The sequence below is a fragment of the Hippopotamus amphibius genome, chromosome 2, assembly GCF_030028045.1.
Source record: "Hippopotamus amphibius kiboko isolate mHipAmp2 chromosome 2, mHipAmp2.hap2, whole genome shotgun sequence".
Classification (NCBI taxonomy): Eukaryota; Metazoa; Chordata; class Mammalia; order Artiodactyla; family Hippopotamidae; genus Hippopotamus; species Hippopotamus amphibius.
In genome coordinates, this window is record NC_080187.1 from 143786767 (window position 1) to 143812701 (window position 25935).

The window sequence follows — 25935 nt, forward strand, 5'->3', positions numbered from 1 at the left end:
CTGCTAGTAAATGAGAGTAGTACAACCATCAATTTCTTGTGAAAAACTAAATATTGAAAAATAGTTTACTGTGAAGTCTGCAGCCACTTGAGATGCCAAGGACCACGCTGCCAAGGCAGCAGTGAGAAGGTCAGGGCGACCCCGTCCATGGGTGCCCTTGACACCATGTAAGCAACGTGACTTGTGTAATGCCCAAGCCTTTTCACAGGAAAAGATGGGACGGATGGACCTCAGGACAAATTGAATTCAGTGCTAAACCTCACTGTCATCATTATACTCCCCCAAACAAGACACTTTTCCCAGGAGCCTCTATTTCCACGAGTCCCTGGTGAACGCCCAGGGGGAGTGCACTTTGTCCTGTAGGTCTCAGGGTCTCCAGCTATAAGGCTAGGCTGCTGTGCAGACAGAGTTGGGACCCTGACACCAGGGATCCCCATGGGTAAGGCACTGTGTAAAGAGCAGATTATCCTGGAACCTCCATTTTTCAAACAAACAAACAAACAAACAAACAAACAAAAACAACCCTCTCATAACATCAGCACTCCTCCCTGTCTGAAAGGCCGGATCAGTTTTGGGGGTCTCTGACGCGAAGGGCAGCCAGGATCTGGCTTCTTCTGGCACACTGGGGTGCTGTGCATGATGAAAGGCCTTTTGCTTTAACAAAAAGTCACTGCCCCCTGCGATCTAGAAGTTTAACTGGGAATAAGTCTTCGACGTGAGGTCAACTGCCCCTTCGTGAGCCAGAGCTCAGGTGGGGAGGACTCTGGTTTGACTTCCTAATTCAATAGCGTAGGTTCAGGGTGAATGTGAAGTGGGAAGGCTTGGGCTCCACAATGAAGATGGAGCAGTGCACCACTGGAGTTACTGGAAAGACTGGAGGGAAGGGATCCCCCTGAAGACAGAAGGAAATGGGACAAGGTCTGGAGAGGTTAACAGCCCAGGACCCTGTGACAGACCCCTCATGCCACCAGGCACACATGGTGCAGCCTTGCTTCTTTGGGTGGGAGCACTCTGGACCCTTCAGCAACACCCCTGGTGTCTCCTAGGACACTGGCTGTCTGGGCAAAAGCTCTGGCATCTTCATTCCTCCTTCAGTGTGCCTGTCCTCCCTATGTTGTCTTCCCATGCCCGCATGCGGCCCCGCTGCCCAGACTCCTCCCCAGGTGGCTTTCAAACCTGCCCATCAGGTTTCTGGTCAGGGGCTGGCCTGGACTAAGTCAGAGGAGGCAGGTGGTGGTGGAAATACAGTAATACCATTTTATGCTAAGGTACTGATGAGTAATGGTGGTTTCTTAAATTAGGCCTTCATTTTACTACAGACTCTTTCTTCAACCTCAGAGAATGAGTCTCTTCTAAATGCAATTGAAAGCAAAACACGGGTCTGAGAAGGAAGATCTTTTGTGGTGGCCAGGACCCCCGAGGTCCCAGCAAGTGTGGGAGGCCTCAGTTTGCTGAGCCGTTCTGGACACACTCAGAAGACAGTTTCCACCTCCCTGCACACCCTGGAGGAGGATGGGGCGTGCGGTCTGACTGTGGATTTGGTCACCTAGTGTTAAAAGCATATTAAAGTGCGTGCTTAACAACCACAGGCACAAGTGTTAGAAAAGCTGAAGCTCAGAGGTTTGGTAAGGAATAGGGGCAGCACAGGATTAGGCTGCCTTGCAGTGAGGCAGCTTCACTTGTTCGTGCACTCACACACCCATTCACGCGTGTGTGCATTCGATGCGCGGTCCTACAGCACCTGCTCCGCGCCAGGCACTTGTCAGGTGCTAGGGGTTCGGTGATGACTAAGGCACAGTCCCTGCCCCCAAGGAGCTTACAGTCTAGTGGGGTTACAAGAACACCCCCATTCCACAGAGAAACAGCTTCCCCTCTGCTGCTGTGCAGCTGCTGAGTGGACCTGATCCAGACCTCCAGCTGCTCCCTCCGGCTGGTCTGCAGCGAGGGAGCCTATATGGTCCGGAGCTTGTCTGGAGGACGTCGTGTGTCTGTGAGATACCGCGGCCCCCTTCGCTTCTTCCCCAGCCACCGAGAAGAAGCACTGTTCTTTTCAGGCTCATCCGTTATCAGGGGATTTTTTTTTTTCAGTGACAATAAAACAGTCTTCCTTTTCCTCTCATTCATAGGAAAAGGGATACTGAAGCAGCAGAAAAGAGATTACAGACGGGGGGGGGGACAAGTTAGAATTCAGTTTGCTTAACTCAAGTCCATTCTCGGACTTGCATTAAAAATCCTTCTTCATGTTAGAACTGAGGACTCTGAGAGAGCCCCGGCCCTCCGCTCTGCCCTGGGACATCCTGCCGCCGCCTGGCGGTGCTGAGGCGCGACGGCTGGACCAGAGAAGGCATCGTGGGGCTGTGGTACCGTCGCCGGAGGCTGAGCCAACTCCCCGAGGCCTGTGGCCCCTAACCGCCCCCCACTCCGGGTCCTTTCTTCAGTGTTAATTGAAATCAGTGGTTCTGAATACTACACAAGGCTACTGAGGCCTCTCGTTATATTTTCTTAATTTTCCACATTGACCGATTAGATGGTCAATAAAAGATGTAACAGTTGCAGTGATGACCAGTTCATCGGAAGCCCCGGAGCAGCCTGCCTGCAGCAACAGGACCTGAGCCGCAGGCCTGAGGGGCGGCGCCCAGCCCTGTGGTCTGGGAGAAGCTACGGCGTCTGAGATGGGACCTCGTCTGAGAGCTGGGCACCAAGGAATTGGTTCCTTCCATGTCAGAAGCCCGAGATAACTAAAGCCCAGGGGTGTAGCTGGCTCCGTTCTTATTCCGTTCTGTGTTAGCTGTTGCAGAAATAAGTCCTCCTGTTCTGTTCCATTCTGTTCACAGTCGGTCAGCTCGAAACGTCTCTTCAACAGAAGGGTCGAGCAGGCCCATGCTGGAATCACTTAACATGTTGAGTCCATCCAGGCTCAGGGGTTCGATCTGGAACTCTCCTTCCGATGGAAACGCAGTGTCCATGTTCAGGCTGACCTCAGGCATGCCTGCCAGAGCGCTGCTGAGGTCTTTGAATAGGCTGGTGCTCGAGTCTTCTGTGAAGAGCAGCGAGAGGGGGAAATGATGCAGGTTAGGAGGCCTGAGGGCCCAGGTCACTAAGAGGACATAACCGATGACAAGCCCCAAACGCCGCTCCTGTCGCCTTCCCAACCAGGACAGTCATCACCTGTGTCCCAACCATTCCTGGGCCTACAGTTTTGCTCTGGAATCTATGTTCTTTTCAGTCAGTCACACAACTCCCAGTTTTGCAGGTGTTCTCCCTCTGAGCAGCTGTCAATCACTGGAAACTAAGGATTGATAGTTCAGAAAAGGCTTGGCTCACCAGGCCCTTTCCCCACTGCCTCACAGTCTCTGGGGCTGGACACCTACATCTCAAAAGGGTAAAGCTGAGCTGCAGGACGTTCACGTCTTGCTTTATATAATGTTATGTTGTTTAAACTATCTTACGGTGAAATAAAAGCAGCAGCTGAGAGGTGGCCCACACTCACCTGCCGGGATGGTGTTTGGGAAATTCCCACAGTTGGAATACAGGTTTGGTCTCAAATGAAAGGAGTCCTGGGGCTCTCGGGGACCTTGTTGCACCAGTGGCACCTGGAAGCATCAAAGGTCACGCTGTAAGGGGCGGTCTCTGCTTCCGAGGAGAGAACAGTGAAGTGTGCTCCCAGAGCAAAACCAGACGTGCACACTGTCCACGCCCCTTCTCTCTAGGATCCCAGAGTGCCCGGCTGCTGCGACAGCCGACACAGAACATTCTGCCCAGGCAGGGGGATCCTGCCGCGGAGGAGGGGTCTCTGAGGGCCACACTGTGGGCGACATGTCCCTGTTAGCGCACCGCCCGGCCCTCTGTGCCGCCAGGCGATGCCACCAGCCGTGGCTGCTGCGGGCCCCCTGGTCTCAGCCACCTTCCCTGCTCCGCACACCGAGGCCTCTGGAAACTACCACCTGTGGGAGCCCTTCCAAGGCCTTGTCCGCAACCAAGAAGGGGATGGGTGCTTTTCTTCTTTGGTTTCTAAAAAAAATCGAGAAAGTAGAACCCTCTCCTTCTCTCACTCGGAGAGAGGAACCACAGGCAAGCCCCTCTCTGAGAAAGCCTCTGTGAGGATGGCCTAGGCGCCCCCTCAGGGCCTGTTTTAGGTGCCGTTCCTGAAATTAATTTTTAAACCATTTTTTAAAATCTTTCAAAAGTAGGAGTTTCCATCATTTTTTCAGAAAGGCAGACTCAGCTAGACTCATCAAACGGCTTCTTTAGGAAACGGGAAGGCAAGGACTACTGGCTCTTAACACATAGCTTCCCGGTGGCCTACTAGGGAAACATCTGTCTTTATTTATTTTACTGTTATTATTAACTTCTGAAAGTGCTCTTCCTTCTCTCCGTAATATATCCTGGAGCCCAAACCATAATTATTGAATACTATAAAATCTAGGGATATTAAAAAATGGTCAGTGTTAGGGAGAATAAAAAGCAAAATAAAATGGCTGAATGAAAGTACCTTCGGGAAAGAGCCCTGCCCCAGGCAGGATGAGCTCCCCGGAGGCCATGCAGTGTGCAGGGCACAGCAACTCGGGCAGAGGCAAAGCCCCTCCCTGGGTTTGAGTCTCCTCAACATGACAGAGAGATTCGTGGATTGCTTGGTTCCTTCCCGTGTGAATGACTCTACAATTCTATGGCTAGAATGTCATCACAAGTCTTCCACCACTTGTTCAAACAGGTCCTCTGCTAAGGCCTGACAAGTAAATAAGGCAGCCAGCACCAGCCTCTAGGGCTCGGGGCAACACCAGGCTCTGCAACGCCAGAGCACCCCTGAGGTCAGAGGACGGCAGCACCAAGTCTGTTTGGTGTGGGTTCCGCGTGTGGCGCAGCCTGACTGCAGGAGTTGTTGCTCCAAGGCAGAGGCAGGCCCCGGCGATCACTCACCTGCTGCGTAAAGGCTGGGTCTGGCCTCATGGACTGCTGGTCAAAGCTCACATCTGGGAAGAAGTTGGTCAAAGATGAGCCCTTCAGGGAACAAGGAGGGGACCGTTTAGCTTGGAACTCGGGGCAACGTAAGCGTTCCCTCCTCCTGGTGTCCCTGGCAGGACTCACCTGGGCTGTGAGGAGCTGGAAGTCTGACTGCGGCAGCGACGAGGCTGCCTGGGGCTGCTGAGCAAGGGGCTCCTGGGCGTGGGGCTGCTGCAGCAGAGGCTGGGGGAGGTCTTGGGATGCGGGGTAAGGGGGCGGTGGGGACACTTGGGCTTGAGCTTCTGTGGGCAGGAAGGAGAGCGGGCTTCGATCTGAGGACACCATCTGAAAAACAAAGCCACCAACTACTTAGCTTCTGAGTTTCTAGTAGTAAGTCCTTTATGATTAGGAAATGTCAAAGTGAGGAAAAACCCTGAGATGTTCCTTACCCTGGTAGTCTGTACTATGCTCTGAGAAGCCTAGTTCTCTTCCTTCAAAGTATATTTCAAATATCACTTCCCCACAAAGCATTTTCCATTCAATGACAATTTCTATTGTCTTAAAAAACAAACAAAACAAAACCCAGCCAATTGAACCAGTTTCGTCTCAGTTTTCTCAGTGAAAATCATGTTTGGTTTTTTACAGCCATAACTTCTGGTTAAAAATGGAAGACTGAAAAAAGCATTTAGCTCTGCTGTCTCCCAAAACTCTACGAAAACCTCTAAAACAACATTAAACAACAATAAACATTAATAAACAACACGAAAACAATAATAAATAACACTACAATCATAATAAACAACACGAGGACAAAGATAATGAGAAAGAAGAAAATGGCAACAAAATTTGGAAAATGAAAAGCAGATGGACAAGTAGTAGCTGGCTGAGCTGAGCTGAGCTGAGAAAGCCAAACACTCAGCTGGCAGCGGGGAAATGCAAAAGGCATCTGATTTACATCACAGAATCCCTAAAGGGGTCTGGAACCAGGGCAGCAGGCAGCAGCGGGTGAAGATGGAGCTAAACCTGGAGCAGCACTTAGGCTCCAGAGCCCTTGCCTGGAGGGAGACTGAGGGCTGTGCTCTGAAGACTGTACAGCTCAGGGTCTCTAGATGGGGTGCACCAGACCCCAGAAGGCACTACTGAAAACACAGGGCTTATGAGAAAGCCCGCTATCGCCTCTTGAGCCCTCCGCCTCTCTTTCCCAACTCAGCTCTCACAGTGCTGGAATCCAGCCACATGCCAGGCGCAAGATCAGGATAAGCATCCTCTGGGGATCTGACCAGCCTGGGAGAAAATCCAAGTTATGACAACAGAGGTTCCCCAAGGAAATAGCTGAGCTACATCACTCTACCATGAAGACCATACTCAACAGGCCCACCCACCTACACAGAGCTTCCTATCAGTTTGTGTGTGTGTGTTCTGTTCTTAAATATAAGCAGGGTACCAAGGATCACCAGACCATGAGAAAAGCATCTAAATGAAAGTCAGAGACCCAAGCAGACAAACTGAGAAGAGAAACCTGGAGAAGTCTATGTAGGAAGAAGTAGTCATGAAAAACAAAATTATCATTATAATATTTAGGGCTATTAAAAAACCTTTATCTGTTAGAAATACATATTAAACTATTTATAATATGTACCTCTGTGTACATTTTTTTAAAGTAGGGATACGGAGGACTTCCCTGGTGGTCCAGTGGTTGAGACTCCAAACTTCCAATGCAGGGGGCGTGGGTTAAATCCCTGGTCAGGGAACTAAGATCCCACACACTGCAGAGCATGGGGTGCACACACACACACACACACACACATAAAAGTAGGGATATGGATAAAACAAGATTATAAAGATGTTGATAATTATTGAGGCTGGATGATGGGAATAGAAGTATTCATTACATTACGTTTTCTGCTTCTATCCAATTTGGAAAATTCCTATTACAAAAAGTAAAAATAAAAGAAACCAGAACAAAAATTACCCCTAAAAACCTCAGAAAGATCAAAGCTGATATGGTGTCCATAGAATAAGTATGATGCTATAAAAAAGGAACATTCGGAGAACAAGAATTAAAAAAATTCTTGGCAATTTAAAAGTATGAGAGCAGACCTGAAAACCTCAACACAAGGATGGAAGATAATGTTGAGAAACTCTTCCCATAAAGAAGAGAAAAAAGAGAGAGAAAAGAGGAGAGAAAAAATAAGGACGTAAGAGGAAAAGTACAGGATGTCCAACATTCATGCATTCAAGAGAGAACAGAGAAAACTGAAGAGAAGAAATCATCAAAGAAATAATTAAGGAAAAATTCCCAGAAATGAAGGAGATGAGTTTCCAGACTGAAGAAACCCACCAAACAGCCAGACATATCAAGCCGCATTATCTTGAAGTTTCAGAACGCGAGTGACAAAAAGAAGATCCTACAAGCCCCCCAAGGGAAAAAGGGAGATTTCATTCTAAGTATTAAGAATCAGAATGGCACTGGATTTCTCAACAGCAACTCTAGAAACTAAAAGGCAATGGATTAATACCTTCGAAATTTCAAGAGAAAATTGTTTCAAGTTTGAATTCTGTGCTTAGCCGATTATTAGTTAAACGGTGGGCAGAATGAAGACACACTGAAGTCATGCCGGGGCACATGTGCTCTTTCCTGTAAAACTACTGGAGGATTCATTTTTAACTGTATTGAGAGGAGATCTACCCAACCCTGAGAGTTTGGGACTGAATAAGTAATACACACAGAGAAAATCAGACTAAGAAAAAAGTAAGACATTTATTAACTCCCGGGAGAAAAAGATGTTCATTTTGTCATTTCATAGTAAACTATATGGTTCAACTCTGACTATGTTATTATAATCATGAAAACACTAAACACTGAGTGTTGCTCTAATCAAAACTAGAATAAAACACATTACGAAGATGAGCAGGGTGAGTAGGAAATATGTGTGGGGGGGGGGAGTGAGGGGATTGGGAGAGTTGAGAGGGCACTAAACCCTAATCTCCCATGGTAGGATGTCGTTAGATAACACCTAACACTAAAAATCTAGAACAAAATAAGCATGAAATAATACTGTTATACCAGAGAGAGCAGCTAAAATGGCTGAAAGTAGCATCTCCAGGCAGTGAGAAACATGCCTAGTGGGGGAGGGGAAGACAACCGTTATTTCACAACAAGCCCTTTAGAACTATCTGACTTTTTAAATTATGTACGTGAATAACATGGATTTAAAAAAAAATTTTTAAATATTAAGCAAACAAAAAAATGAAAGTATCTGAAAAAGGATGCTCTTTATCCCTACAGTCTCCTTAAAATGTAGCTAGAAAGCAAGAGTAATATTTTTATATTCTATAAAATAATCTTGCAAAATAGAATTAAAGGTAATCCAATAACATGAAAATAACCATTAAAAAGAAAACAAGTATGAAACACCCTCTTGCCCTCTCCCAAAAGGGATTACTCATATAATAAAGATTCTGTCGCTAGTAATTGGTAAAGGGTGACTAATAACTGGACCTGCCAAGTCCTCCTGTTGTGTTCTGTCAACTCCTTCTTGCTAAATCATTACTCATTTAGAGTGAAGTGGTGAGTAAGTGATGTTATAATGCATCTAGGGAGTGACCAACAGGTTAAAAACACATTCATTGATGATTGTGGTAAGAACCACCTTAAGAACTTAGAATAGAAACAAAGTCAACAAGTCAAAATATGACCTTCCCACCCTAAATTTCTGTACCAGGCTTGTGACTTCAAAATGTGCCTCTCTCTAAACAGATTTATTCGGATCCTTTTATAGAGATATGATCCTATTGTACCTAGTATTTCATCAACAATACAAGTATTGTTTCTTAAATTTGTTGTCGTAATTAGGGAAGAGGTCTAACCCAATATCAAAGCTTCAGGAAGGTACTTAAAAGTCATCCTTGGCTCTCCTCTGTGGCTCAAAGTGCCCACAGAGTCAGTTATTGATTTTCCATACCAAATTTAAAATTCCAACCTGACTTCCCTTAGCTATTTCGGACATGCCTGGATTGCACCCTCTACACCCAATCCTTTCCTCCAACTCCAGCTTCACAAGAGTACTGCAAACTGTTCAGTGTTGGCTTAAGAGTAATCAACACAACAAATTTGCTGTGGGAAGATCATTAGTGCACTCTGAACGATTCGATTTCACACAGAAGTGAGAACTGACTGCATGTGAGACCTCATGGACAACGCTTGGTGTGAGGACCTAATCCAATTCCTCTCTGTTTCTGTTTCACTGTTAGTTTGCTTTTACCTGTGAGGCAGGATACGGGTTCAGTGGGCTGGTTGAAGAGAGCTGTCTGCCGAAACCTTGATGTGCTTCCGGGCCAGGAGAAAGCGTGAGAGGGCTGACAGGAGGCTGCCTACGCCGAGAGGGGCCGCTCAGGTTTGTGGTGGAAAGAGACGGGTTGCTAAGGGAGAAGAGACGGACTGAAGGGTGAAGCGCGGAGGCGTTGGGAGCAGATGCCTGCGGGTGGCTATTCAGGGAAGAGGAAAGCGCTGTCTTATTGAGCGTGGCCTGGATGGAGGGGTTGCTCCGAGAACTCTGCAGACCTAGAAGACAACACGTTCACAAGTTACTTGTCGTAATTTCAGACCAAATCTTTTGTTTTCCAAAGATTAAAGAAAACCTGACTTCCTACTATTTGTATTTGATGATGATTCTGAATGAGAAGGAGCTACCAGCAACTCTCCTAATGAGAATGGTACCAACAGCAAAGAAAAGGTGCACTGAGACCGAGAGGGATGATGCCATCAAGATGAGAATGGTTTCTTCTCAAGAAGGAGATTGTGTAAACGACCACTGGGAGAGCAGGACCAGGTAAACAGAGGGCAGCAGAGGCGAATGTTCAGTGTATTCTGCTCCAACCCAAGGAAAAGACCCCAGAGCTGGACAACCAATTCTGTGTGGGGCCCCCGAAAGCCTCTGTCCCAGGTGCACAGCCGGGACCCGCAGCTGTCTTCACTGAGACTCTGGCTCTCGGGGAGCTGCTGCAGTGGCCCTGTAAAGACCCTGAGCACAGCAGCGAGTCACGGGAAGGGACACTCTCCCACGTCTCCTGCCTCAGGGCTCCTTTCTCTCTGTTTTTCTGGCTCCTGAGAAGTTGTTCATCACAGTCTACTCCAATTCAGGGAAAACGAAGCTTCTGCTGGTGCTTTGTTTTATTTTAAGGGGAGGGGAGCAAAGTTTAGGGAGAGCAAAACAGTTTGCAAAAAGCATTTCCGTGACACATGCTGCAAGGGCGCAAGCTCCAGGAGGCCAGGGACCCTGTCCTATGCCCTGCTGACCCCTTGGCACCTGGCCCGGGGCCTGGCAGAGTGGCTTCACTCCATGAATGAATGCATCTCAGTTGGCAATCCCCATGTTTCAGAGCTTGGCCCACCATTCCTGTACTAGCAGCTGGGGCGAGCAGAACTGTGTGCTGTTTCATGTTGATAAAAAGTTAAGTATTAGATTAAAATTATAGAAGTGAAGAAATGACAAAATAAAGCATTTTTAGCTGGCAAGTGATTTTTAAAAGGTAGGAACGATGTCTCTTATAAAGCTCTAAGTAGTTATTCCACCACTCAACTCCCCAAGAAAAGATTAGAGATTTGGTAGGCTCAGATAAGAATTAAAATTAGAACTGAAGATATGAATTTAGACTTTCTTTTTAAACCCACCCATTCAGAAAGAAAGTACACACATCTTTAAAAATATGCGTGGGGGACTTCCCTGGTAACGCAGTGGTTAAGACTCCACGCTCCCAATGCAGGGGACCTGGGTTTGATCCCTGGTCAGGAAACTAGATCCCACATGCTGCAACTAAGAGTTCGCATGCCGCAACTAAGAAGCTCGCTTGCCACAAATAAGACCTGGCGCAACCAAATACATAAATAAATAAATTTTTTTAAAAATGTGCAACCTTGCATACCAAGCATTTTTAAGGACTGCATAGAAACTATAAAAGCTTAAGCACTGGTTCTGATATATTCTAGACAAAATAATACTTGTTTGAGGAAAATAACAGCCTGCAATTAAACACAGGATTTTCAGCTGAAGCAGTGTGTCAAAGGCTGTACACCAGCTTCCCCAAGACCCAAGTGAGCTAAGTGACAATGCAGCTTTACTCATGTGACCTTGGATGTCCTAGTTCAGAGACTTCACCAAGGTCACGTAAGCAGCAGGATAATAAATGACCCCAAAGACCCCAAAATAAAGATGGCCTCTGAAATCAGTTCTTCAAACCTAAAATTATGTAGCACAATGGCAGCATTGCTGTAATCAGAGAAACTTCCAGGTGACCACACCGACACACCATCACTGAGGATCCTTTCTAAAGGAAACGGTCTATGGCCGGGGGCTGTAATACCTGTCCTGGACATTGACAAGCGTGTCTGTCACGTTCAAGCAAATGTAGTCATGTTTCAACATGTGGTCTGAGCTGCAGGCACTCAAACTCATACAGTTAACAGCCAAGTCACATTATGGGTAGCTTTTTAGTACAGCTAGATGCCACACCTTTAAGCACTACCAAAAGTCTGAACCAATAATTTTGAACTATGGTAGATTTCTATTTAATATACATATCTATTAAGTGTAAATATTTTCCTTGTATCCACTTGTATCCAAAGTTTCTAAAATTCAAAATATTCTCTTTTGAAATCCAATGGGAAGTTGGAGGAATGAAGAGAGGTACTGGCAATGATTAAATATCATTATACGTTGATAAGTGCTACAGACATTGTTCAGCTAACACAGAACAGAACGGACACTTATTCTTGAGTCTCCAATCTTATTCTCCAAGTCCCCAGGACACGTGGGCTGGTGAAGACACTGAAGAATGAGGTTCTGCAGAGCTCTCCAGAGCTCAGCAAATCCAGCAGAAACAGAACCACCGAAGTGAAACATCAGTGGGGTTGACAGCTATGAGAGCTGGTGAGTTCTTTAACTCAGATGCAGTCACTCTCATCTATGATTTACTAACATGCCACCTGGCCAGGGACCACCGATGGTTAAGCCACCAGAGGACACAGGCAAAGTCCTTACGGAGCAGGGAGTACTCACCAGAAGAACTTCTTATGCCCAGGTGAGTCATGGCAGCAGGAAGGCTGCCCACACTGTTGCCCACACTCATGCTACCAAACAGGTGGTCACTGGCGTCCAGGGAGGCAGGCAGGGGTGCTGAGTAGTGGAGGTTGGTTAGATCTGGCAACGACCCCCCGGTGTTCAGGGTTCCCAAAAAGGGTGAGAGGCCCAGGTTTTGACCATTGTGTGGAAAAGTGCTGAAAAGAGAAAGATGTGTATTACTTTCTAAGATGCATTCGGCTGTTGGGGACCAGGACACGTGTGATACTTTTCCTTGTTCAGTAAAAGCAGTGGGTACCTAAGATCTAAGTCCTCATGAGGACTCTGCCTCTTCCTTGTTCTGAGAACTTGCATCCTTGGCTTAACCTCTCTGAAGTGCAATTTGCTTACCTGTTAGGTTGGACTAACGATGTCATCTATGCCCACATTACAGGAATATTTTCTGAGTCAAGATTAGATTACTGATGCAAAAAGTACTTTGGAAATTATAAAGCACTATATAAAATGTCAGGTCCTGCTTTGTATTTGTTTGGTTCCTTTTGCTACATTGCTAAATTATCTTTCCTACCAAAAAAAACAAAGTATCTCTGTATCAACTAGACACCTTCCAAGATATATTTTTTCAATTACAGTTTTTATAAACTTTAAAGTGAGAAGGAGATGTGACCATTCCTTTGTCAGAATCTGTTGGGCAGTCACTGGGCCCAGGCGCTGGGCTAAGTGCTGGAGGTGGGATGATGAATGAGCAGAGTGTGTGCAGGCCTGGAGCAAGAGTACAGATGGAGGCCTGCATACCATCTGTTTACATTTTTTAAAGTTATAAATCAAATCAATAAATCTTTAAATGAATTATGTTCTATGTTTCCATCTTGACAAATAGTACCTTTGTAATAGCCTAGAAGGTCGGATTCAAGTTTAGAATTCTCCGACTCCTTGGAGCTCTGCATAGAACATGCAGAGAAGCAGCCCTGGCCCTCAGTCCATGCCACTGTCTCTCCCCCCAAGCCCGATTCTGCAGCACAGAGTGTGCTTGTGGCTATCCCAGCCTAGGGGCCCAGCTCTGGCCACGCACCACATCCCCTGTGGTCCCTTGGACTCCTTCCTCCACAGGAGTGGAGCCCTCTGAAGTGTGGGCCCAGCGAGGGGCCGCCTGGCCCGGGGCTGAGAGGGCACTGCTCTTAGTATGCACGGGCAGGAGGGAGACTGGTAAGGCAAGCGACTGCAGTATGGCAGGAAGCTCGCTGGGCCAGGGCGGATAACAAGTGACACAGGGAATGCAGAAGCAGAAGTTGCGGTCGTGAGGATGGTGGGGAAGGGAAGCTTTGACCAAGCGCACGATGCTGTGCTCATGGAAGTGCAAGCAGCGTGGCGTGGCCAAGGCATCAGGGCAGAGTGGGGGCAAGGAGCAGGGGATGAGGTGGGAGAGGCAGGTGAGGGAGAACAAGGGCACGATGACATGCTGTTCTGGAGTCTGGATCAGGGACGGCAAGAGACAGGGAGCCCAGGATTAAGCTGGAGAACCGCATTTTAGAAATGCCACTGTGGCTGCAGCGTGGAAGATGGCTTAAGGGGGCAGAAAGAGAGGTGGGGAGAACCAGTCAGAAGCGACTGTGTGGTCCAGGTCTGATCTAGGAGGAGAACAGAGAGGCTGAAGAGAAGGAGATGTTGGGGGAAAGTGCCGTTAGCCAGGAACAGGGGAAGATGATGAATTCCACTGAGGACACTTGACTCAGTACAGCACACACAGCAGAGTGCCTCCCGGGGGCCAGCCACTGGCATCAGGACCTCGAGAGGCTCAAGACAGGGAGAAAGAGCCATAAGGAAAATAGCTTGCAATATACTACAGTTCAGTAGCGCAGTGACAGAGCCTGATGGTACAGGGTGTGGAGGCCGTGGCTAGCAGGCTGGAGGCGGCTTTCTGGAGGACGTCTGAGCTGAGTTGGAAGGCTCAAGAATTCAGACGACCTGAACAGAAAGAATCATTTCAGGTAGAGTTCCCAGCATGGGCAAAGCAGAGAGGCACATGATTACATTGTGTGCCCTAGGAACTCGGCTGCCGCAGGAAGGTCAAGTTTAGGAGGGGTGGATGTGATGGGAGATGGGCCTGGAGGAGTAGGCCGGAAGCACGAGGCTTAAACTGACGTGCTGATGACAAGAAACCAGCGGAAGGCTGAGAGCAGGGAAGACATAATCATTCTTAGGACAGACGGGGGAGGGAGGACAGGGTGTGAGGAGCAGAGCCTGGAGGCAGAGAGGTGAGTTATGCTGCTGCTGGATAGTCAAGACAGAATGAGAGCATGGAGGTGGAGGCACGGGGAGGGATGCTGGAGATATTTACGGAAGTACTCAAGCATGACTCCTGATTTTCTGGCATGGGGACTGGTGGAACCACCCCCATCAGGATGGGGAAAACGGAGGGACGTGAGTAGACTAGGGATAAGGGTAGGTGGTGTGGGTAAGATAACGAATTCTGTTTTAGACACTGAGTTTCTGTAACACGGGAGGACATGTCATGGGATGTCTCTTGAGAGTTCCAGCGGAACAGTGGGGGTGGAAGCCCAGCCACGGTGGGTTGAGGGACAGACAAGCAGTAAGGGAGAGTAAGTATTCTTTCAGAAAGTGTGGCTGAGAATTCTGAAAATGAGAAAGAAGTAACCAAAAGGGAATGCAGGGTCTCAGAAGGAGCTTTTAGTGCAGAACCCTTAAGTATATTTAAATGCAGAGAGAAAACCTCATAGAGAGGGAAAGGCTGAAAACACAGAAGAGGGAAGCAGAAGTAGGAGAGGGAGGCCTCCGGAAGGGCCCAGGACATGGGTGAGGCTATCAGTCTTCAACAGAGAGACACCGGTGCCCCTGAGACCAGAAACAAAACAGGATGGTGAGGGGCAGCAGAGACAGGAGGGAAGCTGAGCATTCATTCCTGACAGGCTCTCTTTTCTTGGAAAAAGTAGGACTAGGATAACTGTGGAGGCTTGAAAAGAAATGGGGAAGCAGGAAAGGTATCTGATTTGATGGATGAGGAAGAAGGATGATTTTGGTTGCAGAAAAACGGAATGTGATACCTTGTCTCTTAGATGGCTGGTTGCAGGGTTAAAAGCCGAGGACTAGGAAATAAACCTGAGAACCCAGAGCTGCTCGCTATGAGGGCAGATGGGCTCTCTGACTGAGAGAAGAAAGCTCCACGGGTGCTCAGGTGGGAACGCAGGCAGAGTAAGGTTGGAATCATCGGAGGCAGATAATGTTGTCCCTGGTTCAAAACCCTCCGATGATTCCACCCTTACTCTGAGTCGGGCTACACCAGCCTCCGTACTCGCAGGCACACTCCCACCTCAGGGTCTCTGCACTCAGGGTCTTGCTGTTCCCTCTGCCCTGCCCTTCCCTTCATCCCGGGTTCTGGTCACATATCAGCTTACCAGAAAGCCCTCCCAGACACCCACTGTTGCGTCTCTCCTTACTTTGCTTTCTTTTTCTTCACTGCATTTGCCAATACACGGTATATATTTATTTGCTTAATTGTTTCTGCCTACTTCACTCCACTAGAGCATTAGTTCTTGAAAGCAGGGACTTGATCTGTTTTGTTCACTGCTCTACCCCAGCACCTAGAATCAGGGGGTCAATCAATACCTAAATGAATAGGAGTCACTGAATAGAATTCTACCCCTAACATAAGAGCAAGAAAGCAACTTTCCTCATCTAAGAAACACAGCTTCAAAACTCTCACCCCTCTTGGGGATGAGGGGTTTAAAGTACCACAGCCTCTTCTGAAATGTAGGCCTTCGAGGCCTCAATCACTCATTTGTCTAAGGGTTGAGCCAAAATGTGTTCTTGAGAAGAATCTCCTATCTGTGGGGACATCCTACATACCTAGGGCTGCTGTCTTCTCTCTGGGCATGGGTCCTGGCAGGCTTTTTGACTTTCTGAAGAGGTTAGCCCTCATCTCGGCTCAGCGAGCTGTCAATTACACAGGTTTATATTTAACTAGCCAAAAAGAATGCCTGTACTCCAGTTACTGAGCAGGGAGTGCCCTGAACTCTGCTGCTAGATACCCAGAGAGAGCTTTCCTTGCGGGGGAATGATAAAGAAGGACGGTCTGATGTGGATTTAGTTCCTCTGCAGACCCTCTAAAGTGTGTGCCTGCAACTCAGCTAGATCGGGCAAGGGTCTTGGTTTCAAACCACATGATCTTGGCCCCGGAAAGAGCTGCCGCTTCTGAGCGGGGGTTTTTGGTCCCAAGCCTGCAGGGCAGCCCTGAGGGATGCTGTGCTCAACAGCCCCACACGGCTCCCCCAGTGCTTCTGAGGTGCGGTGTCCCAAGGGCTCCCCACACGGCTCCCCCAGCGCTTCTGAGGTGCGGTGTCCCAAGAGCTCCCCACACGGCTCCCCCAGCGCTTCTGAGGTGCGGTGTCCCAAGAGCTCTCCACACGGCTCCCCCAGCGCTTCTGAGGTGCGGTGTCCCAAGGGCTTGGTCCTCTCTGCGACGATTCATGGGAGAGAGTCCGCCCAGTGTCTGTGTCACCTGAGTGATGGTGCTGGTGGCTCCGTTTCGTGTCTCTGTGGAGTCTGTCAACGTGTGGGCTTTGTCATCTCTGTGGTCTCTGTGTTCTTCCTTGGTCCCAATTTCTTCAGGAACGTCTTAATCTTTTAGTACTACACATATTTTTGAAAGCTGTCTCAAATCTCTCAGGGAGTAAAGTTGTATTCTCCTAAATACGTGAGTTAATTGCTCCACAGAAACTCTTTTTATATTGCAAATTTTCCTATTTATTCATCTGCCATTACTTTTAAAAACTGTAAAATATACATAAGATAAAATTTATCCTGTTTAAGTATACCGTTCTGTGGCATATTCAGTACATTCGTCAGACTCTCTTAGTTAACGTCTGTGTCCCTAGGTGGCCAGGGGCCCACAGCTGCCAAAGGCACGAGGCCGCTGGGCCCCTCTCGATGCCTGCAGCTTCTGCGTCTCCCAGTGGAGCTGTGTGTTTACTGAGAGTCATCCGTGTTATTCTCAAACATATTTATGGCCGTGTTATTTGTTGTTGCAGTTATGTAATATAATTACTTTAAACAGACAAAATAAGAGTACCAAAAGAGAGCTGCTGTTGTGAAAATTCAGTTGACTTTCAGCTTATATCTAACAAGTGAAATTTCTCAAGCGTTCTCTGATGAAGCAGTAAGACTTTCCTTTGGGAAAACCTTCAGGACGGCCTCTGAGCCAAGAACGGAAAGAACAGTATTTACCTGCCACCTCCGACATCACAGGATCGAGGGCGCCCTGACAGGGACTGGATCTGGGGAGAGACACAGAAAGCCGGGCTTACTCACGGTCGAGCCAAATTCAAGTTTTAAAAAGTGTCTCTGCAGGTATCTCGGGGCTCCAGGCAGCGCGCGTGAGAGCCAGCACACGTGAACAGGCGGAAGTGGTCAAGCACGAGACAACACAAGCAACTGCAGCAGCACATCTCGGGGCCGGGGCAGACGCACTCTTTTCTTTCAAAGGAAAGAGCTTCTCTACGGGGAGAAAGGCCAACTCAGGTACTGTGGGACCTCCCTCTCTTCCGCAGCAGGTGAGTTACAGAGAAAGCCACGGTGAAGACAGGGACAAGCATTCCAAGGCTTGTAGAGACCATTAAACAGAGGATGACTTCCTTTCTGACTTCCGGAGGGCTTGGGTCAAATGGCCTTGATTAAAGAAAGGAGTATCTGGTGGACCAGCAATTCTGGACAGAAGCTGGTGACTGGCAGGAGGTGTAGGCTACAAAACAGAAAAATCTGCCTATGACGTGTAACCAGGTTTCAGCGCTTCTTGTAATGTGAATGAGATATGAGGGACCAACAGATTTTTCTGAACGAGTAAATTCACGTGAAAATTAGGAAGTCAAGAGATGGCTGCACTAATTCATCAGCAGCACTATGATAATTTTTATCTGAACCATCATTCAAATCAATAGCCATCATTCCTAGTATATTCTTCCTCTCTCTGTCCCTAGACACCCGCTCTGCCTTTTTTCCCCCAATTCCTCTTGTTTTCTCCTCGGCAGGATTTGACGATGACCTCTGAAGTGCAAATATTCAACAACAACAAACATAGCTGTCCACCCACCTCTTTGGTCTCCCACAGCTGTTTCGGCAGTGGCTTGGGAACATTTAGCAGACTCTCTTCCTTCAACGGGCCGGGGAAAGACACGACTAAAGGGGAGAAGAAGCACATCCGCTGCGTTAGAAGGCAGCCATCCCACCTTTGGCCAAACAAATTATCTTTATAAAAATGATTGATTTGACACATATTTACTGACTGTCTACTAGGGCAAGTGTTTTGAGCGTCACTGTGGGGGTTGCTTAGGTGAGTGAGATACGGATTCAGCCTCTGAGGACTTTATACTCCAGTCAGGGGAAAGGACAGCACGTGAATGCCCACGTCTGGAAGGAGAAGTGGAGGGAGTCCTACGAGAGCGAAGGGCTCAGAGCTGCTCAAGGGGGGACCAGGAAGAGCCCATGCAGGCCTCTGGGGCTCAGCACTGAGGCAAGCCCTTTAGGGACACAGGAAACAGGCATCCCCAGAGAGAGAGGAATATAAACAAAGGCCTAGAGGGAGAGGAAGTGGTGGACAACTACTGAGCAGAGCTGCTCTTTTCAACTGGAGTGTAGGGAAAGGAAAGGAAAGGGGTAGGAAGGTCGAAGCCAGATGAGGGAGGGCCCTGCAAACTTGGCGAGGAGAGCATGGAAGAAAAGGGATGAGGAGAGACCCACAAAAATCCAGGAGAGAGGAAATGAGGACGGTACAAACAGAGAAGAGGAATGTTACATGGAAGACATGGTGGCAGTGAAGCTACCTGGTCATGGGCTGGGCATGGGGGTAAAGAGGAACTGAGAACCCAGAGGACTGAGGCTGGGCAGCTGAAGGGCCCCCTCCTGACTCTTCGAGGCTGTAAAACAGCCTGGCTTTGTACCAGGGGACCAATCCAAGGCTTTCTGCTTTAACATTCTGCCAGGTAAAACGGGAGTGCTGAGCCATGAAAAAGGGAAAACTTTTTGTTCTCAGAGAAACAAGAAGACAAGGGCCGGCCCTCGGGAATGAAGGGGTCTGAAGTCAGGAAGGGGATTCAGTAGAGAGACAGCAGACTGCTCAGAGCTAGGAACCCTGTTAGGTTCCGGCGATCCTGCAAGCTCCCGTGTGACTGTCAAGACTGTCCTGTCTTAGCCCCACACAGGACGGCCTGCTCACCCAAGGATGACAGACCCCAGAGAGAAGCCACTTAAAGCAGAGACTGAAATTTCAGAGTAAATTCTGAGAACGATGCAATGCTCTTTACAGTAACCCACGCAGCACCACCACAGCAGCAGTCGTTGCTGCTCAAACACTCCAGGCTTCGTCAGTGATCCCAGGGGAGTGTCTTAACCCTGATATTCAAACCACTCTCTTTTGAAAAGTTTGTCAACATCCTTGTTTGGCTTCCTTTTCTTCAAATGTTACCTTGTCTAACTATCAATATAAACTGCTTCAGAAATGTAAGCTCCATGACGGCAAGGCCTTTATTTTATGCACTCCTGGGCAGTGCTTAAAATAGTACCTGGTCAACACCGGCCCTACAGCCCTCTCTCAACAAACTGGAGGACACGAATAATAGGTTTGAGAGCCTTTATAAAGCAATACAATGACTCAAGAATAAAAAAAAAAAAACTGCTCTGAAAGGTACCGTTAGATGATAGGAAAAGTTTCAAGGGCTGAGTGAGGCGGCTTCATGACGCAAGGCTACTTCTTGTAAGACTTTAGTCACAGGAACACGGCTGCAGTGTACTCCAGCACTGCAAAGGGATTGTTCCCTTGGAGCAGTTCATTGTTTTTAGTCTCTTCACATCCAAGATTGGTTGGGAATTCTTCCAAGAACTCACTGGGGGAATGCAAACAACCTTGAAGCCATTTCTTTATTTCAGTCCTAGTGGATCAGATATTTATTGCTGTTTCAACTTTTCATGATTTTACTCAGGGCCTAAAATGGCTTGTCCAGAAAGGAGTATATAAGATGATGGAAGAGAATTGTGCCTCTGGTGCAAGACGCTCGTCATTCATCATATTCCCCACGAGTCCTGACCGCTGCGATATATAAACCTAATTCAGTTGTTCACTTCCAGATTATGAAAATTAAATTCCAGATTATAAAATTTTAGGGAAAAGAAAATAGTGGCTGGTACTGAATGAATAAATGAACTGTCAGGCCCTCATTTGTCAATGGCTCCGACAGTCATTTAGTAGATCTCCAACATCACTTTAATCAGCTTCACGAAACTCATTATCTTCTGTAAGATTTGTAATTCCATTTTGCAATCAATTTGCATTTTCCTCACATTATTTATATCTATCAATTACTGGCTCACAAAACTTTCCAAATGGGCAGAAAAAGGCAGCTGAGGAAGGAAGGATGTTAGAATAACTAATGGCTTAAGTGACCAATTTATTAATATTTTCATGTGATTACAACTTTTGCTCCCCCACACAACCTTGTGACTGTGGGACTGTGGGGACTCAGATGATGAGGAGCCTTTGTAATCTAACCACACACTTCCTTTCTCGTGCCTTGATCATGGCTAGCCTTAATTTCATAGAGCATCTCAGAAAAGTAAATCAATCAGCAGTTGTCAACATTTTGGGAAGTCCTGAAAGCAGAGTATTAAGTAGTTCAGATGTTGAAAGAAGGTTATGAATACCACAGTCAGTATCCCACTCAGCACAGGTAGGTAAAAACAGTTCATACCTTCCCCATGTATGTCGTTCTCACCATCACAGAAACCTAGTGGGAAAGAAAAAAAACACTTTCATATGGTGCTTTTATCTTTATTTATTCATGAATTAGTAAGTCTTGTCTTTCTGATTTGAAATAGAATTTTGAAAATTCCAAGACAATTTTGGTACAATGATGTTCAAAGTGCATTAGCATTTACACTAAAATTAAAATAGATATGGTTAATTCAATTCTAAAGTTGGTGCCTATCTACTTTTCTTTAAAATTATCTCTGTCTTAAAGATTTTTACTGCCTCTGTCCTGAAAGAACAATTTACAAAGTCTGAGAACCTATAACCAAATCACTAAGAAAGGAAGTATACAGATCGAAACTCTCTTCCAAATGCTGTATCGTGGGGGAAAGGGGAGGTAACTAAAAAAGTCTACATCACTGTTTCATACTCACCACGAGTGTCTAGAGGAATACACTGGAAGTTCCATGCTGTATATTGTTATTTGTATTTCTTGCAAATAGTCATTTTAAAAAGAAACCTGGGGCTTCCTTGGTGGTCCAGTGGTTAAGAATCTGCCTTGCAATGCAGGAGACACAGGTTTGATCCCTGATCGGGGAACTAAGATCCCACATGCCGTGGGGCAACTAAGCCTGAGAGACGCAAATACTGAGCATGGGAGCCACAACTAGAGAGCCTGTGTGCCGCAAACTACAGAGCCCACACACTCTGGAGCCCGCATGCCGCAACCAGAGAGCCCTCATGCCGCAACGAAGATCCTACGTGCCACAATTAAGACCCGGTGCAGCCAAAAATAAAATAAATGAATGTATATGGAAAAAAAAAAGAAACTTACCTGGAGTCTCAGGCAATTTAAATAGTATATATGATAGCTATTCACAAAGTTTTAAAAATTTGACTTGTAAGAAATTCTGACTCCATAAAGTACTTTTAATCCATAAAATATATTGCAGATGACAAGTAGAGTATACATCCTATTGCTCTAAGCTAAAACCAAATAATTGTGCCAAGAATGTAATATGTCAGCATTCTCCGTGGAGCAATCAAATATACCACGTGAGTTTTCAGTACAAGGTCAGGACAATTTTTTTTTTAAGTTCCAAGCCTTTAAATATAGCTTATGTCAGGTTTAAATATGTTTCTGAGTAAGCTTAACCTATAAGTTAACCTGATTAGTCTATAAAACTTAAGCCAAATGTCTAATAACCATTCATTTAACATCATTAAGTTCCGGCACTGACTGCTAGATGTGGCCAGACGATACAGTGTAGATGAGGAGACAGCATGGAAGCAAATTCTGTAACACAGGCAGAAGATGCAAGATTTGAGTGGTGCCCAGGGGCTGGGTAATACTGAGAATCCCCAGAAGCACTAAAATTAAAAATTAAACACACTCATAAAGACAGCATTTCTCTTAGGCCCATAGGAACAGAATCCACATTAGTGATTTAAAACTCTGTTTAGTGCCCATAAAGACCACTTGGGTAAGCTTGCTAAAATGCAGATTCATGGGCCCCAACCACACAGATTTTGATTCAGAAGCTGTGAGAATGGGCCCAGGAATCTGCATTTTAAACAATCCGTTTAGAGGACTTTACTGCAGATGGTCTTTCGGAGAGACTTGGACTAAGCTGTAACTTCCTCGTGGTCCAACATGTCTGCTAAAGACGGGCAGTGTGAACAGAACACTAGGAGACAGGTGCAGGGACAAAAGGTGTGGCTCTACAATCAGCACAGCAGGAGGATGGGGAGAAGCTTTTGATTCACAGTTTGGTTTCCCTGGGACCCTCATATTGGGAACCTGACCATCTGGATCACTAAAAAGTGACTACTCTATTGCAGATAAAAAATGAAGTTTGAGGTTCAGGAGGACTGCTGTCAGCACAGAGCCAGAAAGGACCACAAATATATTTCAAAAGTCCTACAAGATCCTTCAGAGACAGCAACACGCCTTTAATGAGGCCAAGAGCAAAATTCAGCTTAGCTATCTCTTTTTTAGGGGAAAATATTCCTGATATCCTACCTTGTATACCCAAAAGTATGTCTATCACAGCATTAATTACACTGTACTGTCACTCTCTGTATTGTTCTTCTCATCCTACTGCCTTCTGCGCTTTTATCTTTGTGCCTCCTACACCCTCACACTTTACTAGAAAATAGAACATTCGTTTCAGATCTTCCTGGCTGAAGTGTCAGACAGTCCTTGGGAGCCCACAGTTCTAATCACTCATGAATTTCCTGCACCACTGTGGGCAAGATTACCCATTTCTCTAATCCTCAGGTTTGTCAATACACGAAATATATGAAGACATATTATAGTCACAAAATACGTGTCTAATATATGTTAGGTTTTGCTTTTCTCTAAATGAATAAAATAAAAAACTGACCTTTTTAAAAAAAAATGAAGTGTGACACAGCAATCTGCTATAGCACAATATGCTGAAGGCCGTCTTTATCACTGAGGCACCAATCACTCCAGGTTTAATTAGTAAGGCCAGTTTTCCGTTTAACTACTAAGTCAGACCTGTCCCTGGAGCTTGAAGACTCAGCTAAGGGCTACCTCGTGGAAGTGCCCGAGGGGCCAGCAGACACCCCACATAGTATTCTGTTAGTGCCACCCTCTCTGTCAGACTGGGACAGAAGGAGGGCTTCATGGAGGAGGTGGCACCTGAGTCAGGCACTGAAGGACAATGACAAGGATGATAATAACAAGAGCCAACAAGACTGTCTTTTCACTACGTGCCAGACACTCGCTTGGATGATCTCAGGTCATCCCCACAGCAACCCTGTGAGGCCGGGGCTGTTATCACCCCCAAGATCACATGCTAGGAAGTTCGAACCAGAACTCCGGCACTGTGTGCCTTCAGAATGTCCAACTTGCTGCACCTGGAGGGGTTTAGACACTCAGAAGTGAGGAGGAAGGGGATCCCCAGTGTAAAGACAGGAGAAGGAAGAGGGGGAGGTACAGCAGGGGTGGAGAACAGTGTGGTCTGGCTGGAGCTCAGGATGGGAGGAAGGGGAGAGGAGGCTGGCTTGATGCAGGGAATAGAAGGTTTTGGTTAGAGAAGTGACACGACTATAGCTAAGCTTTAGAGAGACTGTTCTTGCAGCAGAGTGTAAAATGGATTGAAAGGAGAAAGTCTAAAGGCAGGGAGACCAAGTGGAAAACCACTGTAATTGTCCAGGCAAGAAGGAAAGAAGTGGGGCATTTATTGGCAGTGTAGACAGAAAAGAGGTGGCAGATTTGAGATACACTGCAGGCAAGGAAGGAACAGGACTTGGCTACTGAATGGACGTGAGGGGTGTGGAAATGAGAGTAATTCAAGACAACTAACTCCTGGTTTAGAGTTTAGGTAACTAGAAGGATGGTGGTGGCAATAACTGATACGTTAGCACTAGGCTAATGTATAACCAAAATATCCAGGCCTGGATTTTTACTACTGGATAAAAAATACCATGTGATACAACTATAAATAAAGGGATAAAAATAAAAAGGAACGAGTTGTGACTGGATATCTAGAAACGGAGGAAACTCGTATCAGTCCCACAGGGGATGGAGCAGCCACGACCAAGGCTGCATCTGGGTTCTGAGAAACCTCGAGGTCTCAGAGCCACTGCGGGCTGACCTCCTGAGTGTAACCAAGACCATGTTCCCTCGCCCCACCTCCCATGCCTGATGGATCTAAAATAGCTCCTAGCACAGCCTTGATTTGCTGATTAGAGGTGGAGGCAGGGGGTAGATCCCTTAACCAGAGCGTGTCCTTAAAGAAGCCTCCTGGGTGCTTTTCAGCCACCCCATTCTGGGCCCTCCTATCATCCAGGTGACACTTTTGCCTCTCTTTAGATCCAGGGTACTTTTGCCATCCCCCTCTTCCTCCTATGTGTGCAGTCAAGCTTCTTTCAAGGGTTATTTGCATTTTAAACCTTAACTGTGCTGGTCAACGGTATTGCCTCTGGCAAGGTCACTAAGGTCCAAGGCAGGCCTCTTTCCCTGGGGAGGAGCTCAGGGCTGTAGTTCTCAAAGCTGGTGAGACTCAGCATCTACAGCTCTGGGTGCAAAGAAGACAACTCTCACGCCCTCTTCTGCCCATAGCTCAGACTGCTCCCTGAAAGGGCAGGAACCACCCCAGCCCCCTCCTCTACTGGCTGGTGAGGAATGGAGAGGGGTTAGGGACAGTCCTAGGCTATGGGACACGGCACGTGTCACAGAGTGCTCTCATGCTTTCCCATCGGGGGAGGGTGTGTGTGTGTGTGTGTGTGTGTGTGTGTGTGTCTGCGTGCGTCTGTCAGAGAAATGATAATTAAACCACACATGCTGCCAGGGAAATGATCAACATTTCTCTTTATAAATTCTGGATAATTAAACAAGAAGAGAGAAATTATAAAAATCTTGTTTGGTTGTATAAAAGTTTATTTCTATCATTCACATCAACTACTTACCATGCATGCCTAATTGCTGTGCAACTCAATAACCATTATGAAAATTACTAACCATGTATCAGTCTAATGGCTTTGTTTTCTTGGGACACAAATCTCTGCTCATGAATGTATCACAGGCTATTGCTTATGTAGTTAAGCTGTGCTGATGCTCCCTTATCATCTGCCCGTAACCCAAAAAAGAAAAAAAAAATAGTGGGAATATTAACTGCGGTTACATCATTACGTTCAGGAAAGATTCCCAGGGAAAGAGCGGGTATTGCTTCTGCTACGGAGCCTGGTTCTGGGCCTCAATTATATTTTCCCATCACTTTTTAAATCTTGACTTTATTTGGTTGGTCCTATAATAAGAAATACCTTTTTGCAAAGCTAGTTGATATTTTTAAAATCCAAAAGGAAAGAAAATGAAAAACTTTAATGAATGACGGGGGAAAATACATGAAACTATTTAAAAAAGCTCCCACCAACAAATATAATTCTCCAGAAATAATTCCTATCCTTGGAGACTTGAATAATATTTTAAACACACTGGCTTTCCCAAGTAAACACATCCATATTTGGATGTGTTTCTGAGTTCTGCTATACTTGCAAGGCAACTGTGCAGAAGCAGGCACACAGTTCAGACATTCAAGCTGGAGGTTGGCCCACCTTCCACAGCTGTCAGATATTGGGGCCCAACGGTTTCTAACTGCTGATTTGAAAATGAGTGACCGCCATGATTCTAAA

At 46.6% G+C, this 25935-nt stretch overlaps 1 protein-coding gene across 3 annotated transcripts in view; it reads right to left on the reverse strand.

The window, feature by feature from the left end:
• Nucleotides 1-493: 493 nt before the first annotated feature.
• CRTC3 (CREB regulated transcription coactivator 3) overlaps nucleotides 494-25935 on the reverse strand; it is a 95457-nt gene continuing 70015 nt past the window's right edge. Inside the window, exons 7-15 of one of the 3 annotated variants that reach the window (XM_057721753.1) lie at nucleotides 20774-20809; nucleotides 18124-18209; nucleotides 17262-17311; nucleotides 12000-12217; nucleotides 9207-9505; nucleotides 5086-5286; nucleotides 4918-4998; nucleotides 3491-3593; nucleotides 494-3034 (exon numbers count right to left, since the gene is read on the reverse strand). In XM_057721753.1, coding sequence (XP_057577736.1) covers nucleotides 2829-3034; nucleotides 3491-3593; nucleotides 4918-4998; nucleotides 5086-5286; nucleotides 9207-9505; nucleotides 12000-12217; nucleotides 17262-17311; nucleotides 18124-18209; nucleotides 20774-20809 — 1280 coding nt within the window. In that variant the 3' untranslated portion in view covers nucleotides 494-2828. Of the gene's footprint in view, nucleotides 3038-3075; nucleotides 3290-3490; nucleotides 3594-4917; nucleotides 4999-5085; nucleotides 5287-9206; nucleotides 9506-11999; nucleotides 12218-17261; nucleotides 17312-18123; nucleotides 18210-20773; nucleotides 20810-25935 lie in introns of those variants that run through there. The other 2 variants (XM_057721752.1, XM_057721754.1) reach the window with 2 other exon arrangements.